This window comes from Passer domesticus, chromosome 18 (assembly GCF_036417665.1).
Source record: "Passer domesticus isolate bPasDom1 chromosome 18, bPasDom1.hap1, whole genome shotgun sequence".
NCBI classification, from domain to species: Eukaryota; Metazoa; Chordata; class Aves; order Passeriformes; family Passeridae; genus Passer; species Passer domesticus.
Window position 1 is genome coordinate 3511362 of NC_087491.1, and position 12317 is coordinate 3523678.

At 48.0% G+C, this 12317-nt stretch overlaps 1 protein-coding gene across 2 annotated transcripts in view; it reads left to right on the forward strand.

Moving 5' to 3' along the window:
• The window catches only part of PNPLA7 (patatin like phospholipase domain containing 7), a 137894-nt gene that overhangs the window by 57292 nt on the left and 68285 nt on the right, over positions 1-12317 (forward strand). For both annotated transcript variants that reach the window (XM_064394089.1, XM_064394090.1), the window contains exon 20: positions 4799-4912. In XM_064394089.1, coding sequence (XP_064250159.1) covers positions 4799-4912 — 114 coding nt within the window. The remainder of the gene's footprint in view (positions 1-4798; positions 4913-12317) is intronic.

Consider the following 12317-nt stretch of genomic DNA (forward strand, 5'->3'; position numbering starts at 1 on the left):
GCAAGGACAGGATTGTGTTGGCCTCAGCTGGAGGAGAAGTGGGAAAGATTCCACTGGTTCTTTTTGCACTGGAGCAAGTGCTGTGCTCATGCTGGTGAGGATGAGTGATGCTAATGGAAGTCTGGGAAGGAGCTCAAGAGAGAACCTTGGGTGATTATGAAGCCAAACACATAAATAAACATTCTCTCCAGTCAGGTTCAATAAGATCTGAAAGATAATAATGCTATTTCTTGAAACATTTGGTTATTAATGTTATTGTGGAGGTGGTTTGGTGTTGTTTGCTGCAGCTGTGGTGGGTGATCAGAATGTTAAATTCCCCTTTTTGTGACCAAGGAAATAATGCTGTAGTCTTCTGAAGTGGATTTTGTTCATTTTGAAGTTCAAGCTGGATCTCTTAGTCTTGTACTTTTACAAACCTGGAAAAACAAGAAAACCTGTTCAAAAGGTTCACTGGGCAGAGGAGTCCAAGGATTTGAACATGGTTTAAGATAGAAAAGATTTTAAATACTTATATGGCATGGGACTTCTGGTTTTTCCTAAGCAAGAAGAAAAAATATCTGAATCTCTGAACAGTTGATATCTCAAATGGTTTATTAAAAAATACAGAGTAAAAAAGTGTTTTTTTCAGGTGAGAACTGCAATTCAGTGTCAGAATGTTTTTGATCTCCAAAGGAGATGGGAATAGCCAAAACCAAATGGGTTTGGCAGATTTCCACGTGCAGGAAATGTAGAACCAGTGCATAAAGGCTCTAAAACCACAGGGTGTGAAGAGAGGACAATATGGTGAAAGTTGAGAATCATTCTGCAGATGATCCAAATGAGCACCCTCACACTTCAGTGAAGAGGAAATAGTTCATTAATTATTGAATCCCAGAATTATTTGGGTGGGGAGGGACCTTAAAGCCCATCCAGTGCCACCCCTGCCATGGCAGGGACACCTCCCACTGTCCCAGGCTGCTCCCAGCCCTGTCCAGCCTGGCCTTGGGCACTGCCAGGGATCCAGGGGCAGCCACAGCTGCTCTGGGATAATTTATAAGTGAATAATGGGGATTGATAATAAATACAGATATTGAGAACTCAGGTTAAGCAGAGTTTGAATTTCCTTGTGTACAGTGACTGGGACCCAGATATTTTCCATGCTGGAATAGTGAGGTGTATTTAAATGAAAATATCAAAGATTTCCGTAGTACCTGTATGTAAGAACAGTCCAAGGTCCAATTTCTGTAATCACTTGGGAATTGCAGTCAGCACTTGCAGGGGTCTCTGGGAATGGTGGTGGTGCCAGTCTGGATATTTGAATGGCTCCTTGGGAAGGAGGTTTGGAAAAGGTCTCCCTGTGCCCTCTGCTCTGTCAGAAAGACAAAGTTACACTTGGGAGCTCAAAAACCCTCCCTGTGGCTGTGTTTAAAGTTAAAATTTAATTGCCTTTTCTACAAATTTACAAATTTCATCTTTTCTGAAAGGCTCAGGAGCCCCTTGGAGCACAGTTGGTTTTATGCAGTCATATATCACAGAAATTGTGGCAAAGGATCTCGGACAGTTTGAGCGTTTTTCTTCTTGATACAAATTAAACTCAGTCAGGAGCTGAGAGGAAAGGTTTTATTTTAACAGCTGAAACTCTTAACCTGCTTTCAGGAGGAGGAAGGTAAATTACAGAGCCAAGAACCTGTGATAAAAAGCTGGTAATAGGAGAGGGAGATAAAACAGAACATCTCATACAGCCCTTTGGGGAGCCTTAAGAGGGTTTGTTTCTCCATAAATGTATGTACAAAGATGATTTTTTTTTGCCCTTCTATATAATTAGTTTAAAATGTGATGACAAAACAAAACATCCCTGGAACCTGAGCAAAAAACAAAGGCTGAGGCTTGCAAAATAAAGGTGCATTAAATCTCCCTGTGCAGTTTTCTGTGCAGAGCAGTTGGTGCTGGTGAAATTCAAGTTAATATTAGCAAGTTGATCTCAGTTTTCTGGACTGATAGCAAGTTTTTGAGCTCAAGATATTTTGGTTGGCTGGATTATCCATTTTGTGAGCATGGAGCCTTCCAAGGAGGGATCTTGGAAGTTAGATCACTGAGCTGCATGTTTTGCACAAGGCTTTATTTTATTATTATTATTTATTATTATTATTATTATTATTATTATTATTAATAATAATCATCTGGTGCTTATTTTGTGTGTCTGAGCCCATAGTACTATGAGGAATTAATTGCTTCTGTTGGAATTTGCTGTCAATGTAAGCTTTGAAAAAAATCCTGAAAAAAGCCCCAAAAATCAATCAAACAAAAGCATCAACCCCCCAACCTCTAAACAACTCAGACAGCTCTAAGCTGATACATTATTTGTTTCTTTTTCTAGTGGAAAATTAAAAATGCAAAGTCATGTTCACTTTGATTTGAAATGTGAGTAAATTGCATTTAGGAAGGGATTTTTCTGTTTATGTTTTAACCCCAGTAATTACAGCTACTACAGCAACAAACATTCTTTTGGAAATGGCTGGGATTTTAAGCCCAATAAACATTGTCTGCTCTGGAACTCCCAAAAAGCAGCACCAGGCTGTTGCTGAGCAAGGCTGTGGCTCCAGTGGTGCTGCAGGATGAGGCCCTGGCCATGTGCAGAGGCTCCAGCAGGGAATTGCATTTCTGCATTTCCACACAGCACGAGAGGCAGGGGCAGGTCTGGGGCAGGTGGGGCTTTGGGCAGCAGCTGCATTTGGTTTTTTACCCCCAGGTTGTTTTATGTGGTAGCAGATTCTCTCCATAAAGGAGAATATCTCATATTAACTCTCTTTGTGTCGCCATCTCCTTCTTTATACTTCTACTGTCAATGAAATAGATGTTTCTAGGTGGAGCAGTTGGGCACTGGTCAGGGGGGTGTGTTCTGGTGTGGATCTTCCTTGTCTGGACACAGCCCTGAGTGAGTGCTTGAGCAGGGAGCTGGGACTGGATGAGCTCCAGTGCTCCCTTCCAACCATTCCTCTTTACACAGCACAGGCAAACATAAATATGTTTAAAAAAATAAAATAATGGAAAAGCAATGCTCGGTTTTGGCCCGAATGTGCTGATTTGCCCCTAGAATCCCAAGCTAGTTTGGGTTAGAAGGGACCTGCAGGCTTATCTTGTTGCCACCCCCTGTCATGGGCAGGGACACTTCTCACCACCCCAGGTTGCTCAAGGCTCACCCAGCCTGCTCTCGCCCCTTTTTTCTTTTTAGGAAGTCTCAATTATTTCTAGGTCGTTGGCATTCAGCTTCCAGAAGTAAAATGGAAGTGTTTCAGGGTGGCATTGAGGAAAGAGGGAGCAGTAGAGAAACAGGGCTTTCCTGGGTCTCAGATGGCTTTGTCACCATTAGCACTCGGGCTGGAAAGCTCTCTGGGCTGCTCTGGGGCTGAGTCCACTCTGGGGGTTGTTCTGGCAGCTCTTGGAAGCAGCTCAGACAAAACTTTCCCTCTGGGGGCTCCCTGGGGCTGTGGGTTCTGTTTCTGTGAGGAACTGCAGCTGCCCCATGGCAGAGGGATTTGGGCTGCAGAGATGGTTGTGGCAGCTGAGGTGCCCTGGGTGACACAGGGCTCTGCTCCAGCTGTGTGGGAGCAGCACAGGTCCTTGGGAAGGGTTCAGCCCCTTGGTGCTGCTGTTTGGTGTTTGGTACAGGCCGGGAACTGTCCCTGGTGCTGTCCCTGTGCTCTGTCCCTGGTGCTCTCTCTGCCACCTTGCTGATACTCTGTCCCTGTGCTCTATCCCTGGTGCTCTCTCTGTCCCTGATGCTCTGTCCCTATTCTCTGTCCCTGGTGCTCTCTCTGCCACCTTTCTGATGCTCTCTCTTGTGCTCTGTCCTTGTGCTCTGTCCCTAAAACTGCCCCTGGTCCTCTGTCCCTGTGCTCTGTCCCTGGTGCTCTCTCTGCCACCTTTCTGATGCTCTCTCTTGTGCTCTGTCCTTGTGCTCTGTCCCTAAAGCTGCCCCTGGTCCTCTGTCCCTGTGCTCTATCCCTGGTGCTCTCTCTGTCCCTGTGCTCTGTCCCTGTGCTCTGTCCCTGGTGCTCTCTCTGCCACCTTTCTGGTGCTGTCTCTTGTGCTCTGTCCCTGGTTCACTGTCCTTGATGCTGTCCCTGGCTCTCTGTCCCTGTGCACTGTCCCTGTGCTGTGACCCTGGTGCTGTCCCTGAGCTGTGTCCCTGTGCTGTCCCTGGCTCTCTGTCCCTGTGCTGTGTCCCTGGTGCTGTCCCTGGCTCTCTGTCCCTGTGCTGTGTCCCTGGCTCTCTGTCCCTGTGCTGTGTCCCTGGTGCTGTCCCTGGCTCTCTGTCCCTGTGCTGTCCCCGAGCTCTGTCCCTGTGCCGTGTCCCTGTGCTGTCCCTGAGCTCTGTCCCTGTGCTGTGTCCCTGGTGCTGTCCCTGGCTCTCTGTCCCTGTGCTGTGTCCCTGGTGCTGTCCCTGGCTCTCTGTCCCTGTGCTGTGTCCCTGGTGCTGTCCCTGAGCTCTCTGTCCCTGTGCTGTGTCCCTGAGCTCTCTGTCCCTGTGCTGTCCCCGTGCCGTGTCCCTGGTGCTGTCCCTGGCTCTCTGTCCCTGTGCTGTCCCTGAGCTCTGTCCCTGTGCTGTGTCCCTGGTGCTGTCCCTGAGCTCTCTGTCCCTGTGCTGTGTCCCTGAGCTCTCTGTCCCTGTGCTGTGTCCCTGTGCTCTGTCCCTGGTGCTGTCCCTGTGCTGTGTCCCTGGTGCTGTCCCTGGCTCTCTGTCCCTGGTGCTGTCCCTGAGCTCTGTCCCTGGCTCTCTGTCCCTGTGCTGTCCCTGAGCTCTGTCCCTGTGTTGCAGGTGGAGGCCCTGACCCACCAGCCCAGAGCCACCACGGTGCACGCGGTGCGGGACTCGGAGCTGGCCAAGCTCCCGGAGGGGGCCCTGATCTCCATCAAACGCAAATTCCCCCAGGTAAGGGAATTAAAAGCATTTTCCTGTCTCTCTCAAAGGATGTCTGGGAGGCTCGGGCTGCCTGTTAGCACCACATCCTCTGGGTTTTCTGAGTGATTGATGAATTCTGAGGAAACATTGCATGCTCCGTGTCTGCCTGAGCGGATCCATCCCAGACTTCCACCAGCTTCCCTCTCATCAACTGTAGCAGGTTTTTATTGCAGGGCTGCTTTGTGTATCTGGGAGGAGTTCTGCTTAAATGCAGGATGTTAGCAAAGTGGAAATCACTAATCACTTAGTGTTACTGATGGGAAATGGAAGTTTGGCTTCTAAAATCCCTTTATAAATGTTATTAATTCCTCCTCCTCCTGGGGCTCAGAGTCCACCCTTGGTTCTCTGTACCTTTCTTTCCACAGCTTTGATATTTGGGGTTTGGGTTCCCTCTTCCTGCCATTTTAGGTTGTCAGTCCTCATTCTGCAGCTGTCAAATCTGTCTGTGTCATGAAGACTCTGATTGCTCCCTTTGAATCCATCAGCTCATCCATCTTCTTTAATTCACTTGACATTATATCTCTCTCCTGCAAATTTGGAGACTGACGGACTTGAAATTTAATTCTTTTGTCCCTAAGTGCATCAGGGACATTATACTAAGCACTAAATCATTGCATTGGCCTTACAGGCAATTCTTTAAGGCTGTTACTTCAAATTATTTCTGATTTGTCATTTTGCTGTCTTGAAGACCTAGGCTTTTCAAAAAATCAGATTTCTTTAAAAAAATCCTGCAAAAATAATAAACCTGATTTAAATACTTGTATTCTCTTGCTTTCCTAGCACCTTTTTTTTAACTGTACAGTATAAAGCCTCAATTCAGGCATTTTCATAGTACCAAAATGGTGGAGTTCTATCTGTGTTATTGCCAGGAGAATTTAATTATGACAATTAAGTGTTCAGAAGTTATGTCAGTGAAAAATAATCTTTCTGGTTTCCCTGTAAGGATTATTTTTGCTGAAGTGTTTCTGAACTTCTCTTGGGGATTATTAAGGCACTTTTGGTCCCTGGAGCTCACTTGAGCAGACTTGTGAGTTTATTCCTCTCTATTTAATGTGATTCCCTGCCCAGGTTCATGAACTGGGAGCTCCCCACAAACTGGGGACAACCCAAACGTGTGACATCCACTCTGGAGCTGCTGTCAGCCATCCCTGTCCTTGTGACTGACCCAGGAGGGAGGGAATGACCCAGGGAGGATTCAAACCCACCTTTCTGCTTGTGTAGTGGATGATTTTAAATGTAACTGCTAAACATACAGACTGTAAATTTCCAGTGTCACAGACTGGTTTGGGTTAGAAGGGACCTTAAAATTGATCCTGTTCCACCCCTGCCATGGGCAGGGAACCTTCCCCTAGACCTGGTTGCTCCAAGCCCATCCAGCAATGCCTTGAACACTGCTCTGCACTAAGGCTGGGTTCTAATTCTGCCTCTTTATCTGGGGCAGGAATTTATTTCAGTGTCTCTCTTTCCTTTCTGCCAGCTGGCAGAGCTGTTTTCCCCTGAACAGTGATCTCTGTGGAGCTGTGAATCTCTTTGCTTTGCAGTTAAAATTGAGCTTGAGTGTTACATTTATAGCACAATTCAAAACATTTATTTGTAATAGAATTCAAATGTCTTCCCATGTCTAAAGAGTAAAGCCCATCAGCCTCAAATTCCTGACCTTTTTCAGTATGGAATCAGTTTTCTCTAGACTTGCCTATAGTCTGGCTAATTAGTTGCAATGAAACAAAATGCTAAAATAGATATTTTAAGGAAATGTGTTGCAACACAGGTTGTTAGAAAGACACATTCGTGCTGCTGTTTGAGGTCGAAATTCTAAGTAGATGTTAAACTGGTATAAAAAAAGTAAGAACTTGCATTTTTTTTTTCTGTGGGATTGTTTTAGAACCCCACTAGAAATAGAAAGAGGAATATAATATAGACTTTCTGTAGGTGATTTATGCAGTTAATGCCTTCAGACTGTCTTAAAAACTTCAGGTAAAATATTTTAATATGATTTCAGAGTCCTTGTGTGTTTACTTTTTTGTCTGTTAAGTCCATCAGGAAATGCTTTGGGTTGGAAGAAACTTTAAAGCCCATCCAGTGCCACCCCTGCCATGGGCATGGATCCCTTCCACTGTCCCAGGGTGCTCCTAGCCCTGTCCAGCCTGGCCTTGGGCACTGCCAGGGATCCAGGGGCAGCCCCAGCTGCTCTGGGCACCCTGTGCCAGGGCCTGCCCACCCTCCCAGGGAACAATTCCTAATTCCCAATATCCCATCCATCCCTGCCCTCTGGCATTGGGAGCCATTCCCTGTGTCCTGGTACTCCAGACCCCTGTAAATTGTCTCTCCAGGTTTCTTGCCAGCCCCTTCAGGCCCTGCAAGGCCACACTGAGGTCCCCCCAAAGCTTCTCCTCTCCAGGTGAACAATCCCAGCTGTGCCAGCCTCTCCTCCCAGCAGAGCTGCTCCATCCTCTGATCCCCTGGTGCCTCCTCTGGGTCTCTGCAGCAGCTCCAGCTCCTCCCTGTGCTGGGCCAGGGCTGGGGCAGCTCTGCAGGTGGGGTCTCACCTGAGCCCAGGGCACAGGGGCACAATCCCCCCTGCCCTGCTGGCCACTCTGCTTTGGATGCAGGTAAGAGAGGAAGGACAGAAGTGAGAGAGAATTGAAGTCATGGAGCAAAACTATAGGGTAGAAATTTGGGAGACAGCTAGAAGAGCCAAAGTAAGCTTTAAAGGATTTTACTGGAGAGAAGTACTTGAGCTGGAAAGTAATAAATGTTGTGCAGAGGACAGGGGCTGTTTCACTTTATTAGAAAAAGAATCCAGGCATTAGAGGATCAAAAGCTGCCCATGCCTGGACAGTGTCACATAGTTGCAAAAAAACCCCTAAACTATGCTAACAGAATGCTTTTTGGAGTGAGCAAATTCTGACATTCTCCTTGATGCTGGAAAGGCTTCAGCACCAGCCTGTGGCAGCACATCTGAAGGCAGAGGCAGACCAAAGGAGGAGAGTCTGGAGGACAAGGAGGCAGCTGAGTGCTGGTTAGAAATCCTGACCTATAAAGAAAAAAAGCCATAGAAGATTAAGAGAAGACATGGTGGCTATTTTCAGATGTATAAAATTGTCTTGTGCTGGAAAGGGCAGATGCTGCTCACCATACTGGAACAGAGCAACTGGGACTGAACTGAAATGGCAGCAGTTGCAGTGAGAAAAAGCTCATTCTACTCTCCAAAAAGACTAAAAGATTACTTGTTTTTATAACCTCTTCTAAAATGATCAGTGGAGTAATGCTTAGTGCTGAGCAGGGGGATGGACCAAATGAATTCTCTCTGTCCTATTTTCTTGGCTGTTATTCTAGGAGAGTGATTTATACACAGGGTTTATGATGTTGTTTTCCCCATTCAAGCAGAAGTAATAAAGTAATGAAGGGATAGCAGGTGCAATAGCTCTGAAATAATTGACTGGGTAGCAAGAGCTGGCTGGTGATTCAGCTGTGGTGGAGGATTTCCCTCTGCAAAGCAGAAAAACACAGGGCAGAAAGCAGCTCTGCCTCTGTCAGCCCCATGCTGCTGCACTGCCTGCTGAGGGTAAGTTGGCATGAGTCTCACTTGGTGAACAATGATCAGAGAGGTGCTGGTCCCCAAGTCAGGTGAAATCCTCTCTTAGTTCAAGGGAGAACTGGATATTTTTTTTTGGTGTGCCTCTTGGCAACTTCTGCAGAGCCTGAATGGTGTGTGTGTGTTAACAGCCAAAAACTGGGCAGTTCCTGAGCTTGGGTTTCCCTCTGTTTGTTACCCTTGAGCTTTACAGAGCCAAGGAACCACAGAGCATCCTGAGCTGGAAGGGACCCACCAGGATCATCAAATCCCAGCCCTGTCCCTGCCCAGACCCCCCAACAACCCCACCCTGGGCATCCCTGGCAGCGCTGGCCAAAGGCTCCTGGAGCTCTGGCAGCCTTGGGGCCGTGCCCATTCCCTGGGGAGCCTGGGCAGTGCCAGCACCCTCTGGGGGAAGAGCCTTGCCCTGAGCTCCAGCCTGAGCTGCCCTGGCCCAGCTCCAGCTATTCCCTCAGATCCTGTCCCTGTCACAGGGAGCAGAGGTGGGAGCTGCCCCCTCATGAGGAGCTCCAGACAGTTCCTATGAAGGCTGAAAACCCCTTTATTTTAGGAGTTAGTGGGAGGACTCCATCCTGCAGACTCTTCCCCAGCCTTGCTGTGTTTGTAGGTGATCCAGGAAGGGTTCCAACTCTGGAATGCATTGTAAGAAAACATTACCTGGTGCGTAAGAAAATTGTAGGACGTGGGTGGTGCTTGCCAGTGAGAACTGTGTGAAATGAGGGAAATCGTGCTCTGTTAGTCCAAGCAGTCATTCCAGTTCCTTGAGCTGAGATGTACAATCTGGAGAAGTGGAATGGCTGAGCCTTGGGGGAGATCCATGTGACTGCCTTCTGTTTTGTCTCCTGGAGAGCTGCTTTGGTCCTGGGAGAGGCAGGAGCTGATCTGCTGGGATCTTCCAAGTGACCCACCATAGCTCAGGTTATTGCGAGGGCTGAAACAGATGGGTGAATGTGGGGAGCCTGACCTCAGTTATAAATAACAGCCAAAACTTCAGATTATGTGCCCAGAAATGACAGATGTTGATTTCTAGGTCCTGCTCAGTCTGAAGAAGTCAAGTTTACATCATCTGGCTTCTAAGGAAAGCATCTCAACCTTGATTCCCTCTGGATGTGGCATCCTAGACATTCCCAGTGGAAAGTGGTCCATGGTGCCAAACTTAATGCTTCTGTTCACCCTGGTGCCCCCTGCTCTCCAGCACAGCCCTCAGGGTTCTCTGCCAGCCAGAGCATTTGCTCCCTGACAGCCTCTGTGCTCATTTCTGGTGCTGTTCGAAGCTCTCCAGCCTTGCAGGAGTGGAAAGGAATTGATTCTTTCTATTTTCATCCCTGCCTTCAGTTCTGGAAAGTAGGACAGGGAACCAGCTCACGATTCCTGGCACCGCAGAGCAGCGTCGAGGCAGCAGCGAGAGCACAAAAATCTGTGAGCAGATCACAGAGATGTTCCAGCACTGCTGCAGAGCTGGGATCGCATTTCCTAGATTAGCTTTGACTCTTTTGAGCTGAGTTAGTTTTTAGAATTCTAACTTGGAATTTAGACCTGATGGAAATGGTGTCGAGAATCTGCTTGGGAGCTGTGGGGGCTGAACTGTGAGACAACCTTTGGCGTGCTGGAAACGCATGCTGAGAAATAGAAAGAGTTTTTCTGCATCTTTCTTGTAATTCTCTGAGCCTGCCCTTGGGCTTTAAATATATTCAGAACCTGTCATCCATCTCCAAGTGGAGTTCTGCTATCTTCATAGGAGTATTTGATCCAGAGCCTCTCTGAAGTGGCTGGAGCCTTCCCCAGGGTTATCTGCCTTACAAAGCGAGCTCTGTAATGTGCCCTCTTTTCAAAGTGCTGCCCACCAGAACTGGGCAGAGTGTGCGTCATGGCTTAAGCTGGATGTGGCACTGGGGAATAGGTCAGGAGAGGCTGTGCTTCTGGATTTTTCTGTATTTGTTGTCCTGGCCCATTCCAGTAAGTGTTCCTCGATTGTAAGAGGAGTGGATGTGAAAAGGAGAGAAGGAATTCAGTGAACACCGTGGTCACTGAGTGAGGCTGGCAGGAGGGGGGTTTAATCAGCACCAGTGCCAGAATGACATTTTTCTTCAAGACACGATTGATCCCAAGCGTTAGAAGCTCAAACAGCCCCAGGACAAAGCTTCAGTTCCTCTGTGGGCTTCAGCAGCAGTTGAAAAGGTGCCAGGAATTGTTGTGAGGGAGCATTGAGGATTTGCTTTGTCACAGGCTGATCAAACGTCAAAGTTTCAATCAGAGACCCCTTGCTAAGCTCCCTGATTCCAGGACAAGCCAGTGTTTGTCTGATCTGGGGCCATGTGAAGCTGCAATAACACCCTGGTTTTATTCAAGCTGAGGATCTAATTTACTTCTCCTCCTCCCTTGTCCCTTAGAAAAGGTCCTTAAGAATGCTGGTTGAGGATAATCTCAGCTCTTGGAAAGAGCTTCCCAGAAGCTGTTCTGTGGATTTGTGTGGGTAAAAAATGTCTGTTTGCACTATTTGAACTCCCATTGTTCTTATTTTGTAGAACAGCAAACCCTTGGCAGGCTGTTTTTCATGGCAGCTCATCCATAAAGTCTCTGTGTGGCACAAAACCCTTTTACGGGTCTTTTAACTAAATCACACCTGAATGTGAAGCTCTGCAGTACCCTGCTGTGGAGGAACCAGTACATTGTTATTTGACATATTTTTTCTCTCTGGTGACCAATGACCTGTGTCACAGGAGGTTGAGGTTAAAATGAGGAAAGGTTCTTCCCCCAGAGGGTGCTGGCACTGCCCAGGCTCCCCAGGGAATGGGCACGGCCCCGAGGCTGCCAGAGCTCCAGGAGCCTTTGGACAGCACTGCCAGGGATGCCCAGGGTGGGGTTTTGGGGGGTCTGGGCAGGGACAGGAGTGGGATTTGATGATTTCTGTATACCTCTCCAGCTCAGGAGGTTCTCAGAGTATTCTATGATTGCAGTTTGGGGGTGCCTGTTAGGTGACTGAAGTTTTAAAAGCTGAACTAGGAAACATCTTACTGTTAGACTTGAAAGGCACTGGAGAGTCCACAGCTCACCTCCAAGGCTCCTTGTTCCCTGCAGCATCCTGGTCTGTTGAGTCTGGATGATGGTGGAGGATCCAAAGAGGAAAACCCCATTCAGTTTGTAGGGCTGCACACATGCCTTGGCCGTGCAGGGCTGACACAGCCATGTCAGGTTCATTCCTTCAGCCCAGGCTGCTTCCTGGCCCAGGAGCCTCCAGGAGACAATGGGAGGAACCTGCCAGGAACCTGCCAGGGCTGGGGAGGCTTCCTTGGACCTGGCCCTTGGCTTCCTTGCACAGGAGCTTTGATTTAAAATCAGACAGTGAAAGCTGAACCCTGGTGCAGGGTAGGGCTGAAGTGATGAATGTATCTTATAGTTTGGGGTTTGTGTGTTTTCTTCTTACATCTACTTTTATGTATTCCTTCTGTTGTGACTAAAAGGGCTTTGTAGTACACAGGACCTCACATCACTTAGTTGTGGCTATGAATTTGGATATTGGTATTGATTTTGTGAAATTTTCCCCTGATTTAGAATCCCAGTGTGGTTTGGGTTGGAGGGGACCTTGAAGCCCATCCAATCCCACCCCTGCCATGGCAGGGACACCTCCCACTGTCCCAGGCTGCTCCCAGCCCTGTCCAGCCTGGCCTTGGTCACTGCCAGGGATCCAGGGGCAGCCACAGCTGCTCTGGGCACCCTGTGCCAGGGCCTGCCCACCCTCCCAGGGACAATTCCTAATTCCCAATATCCCATCCATCCCTG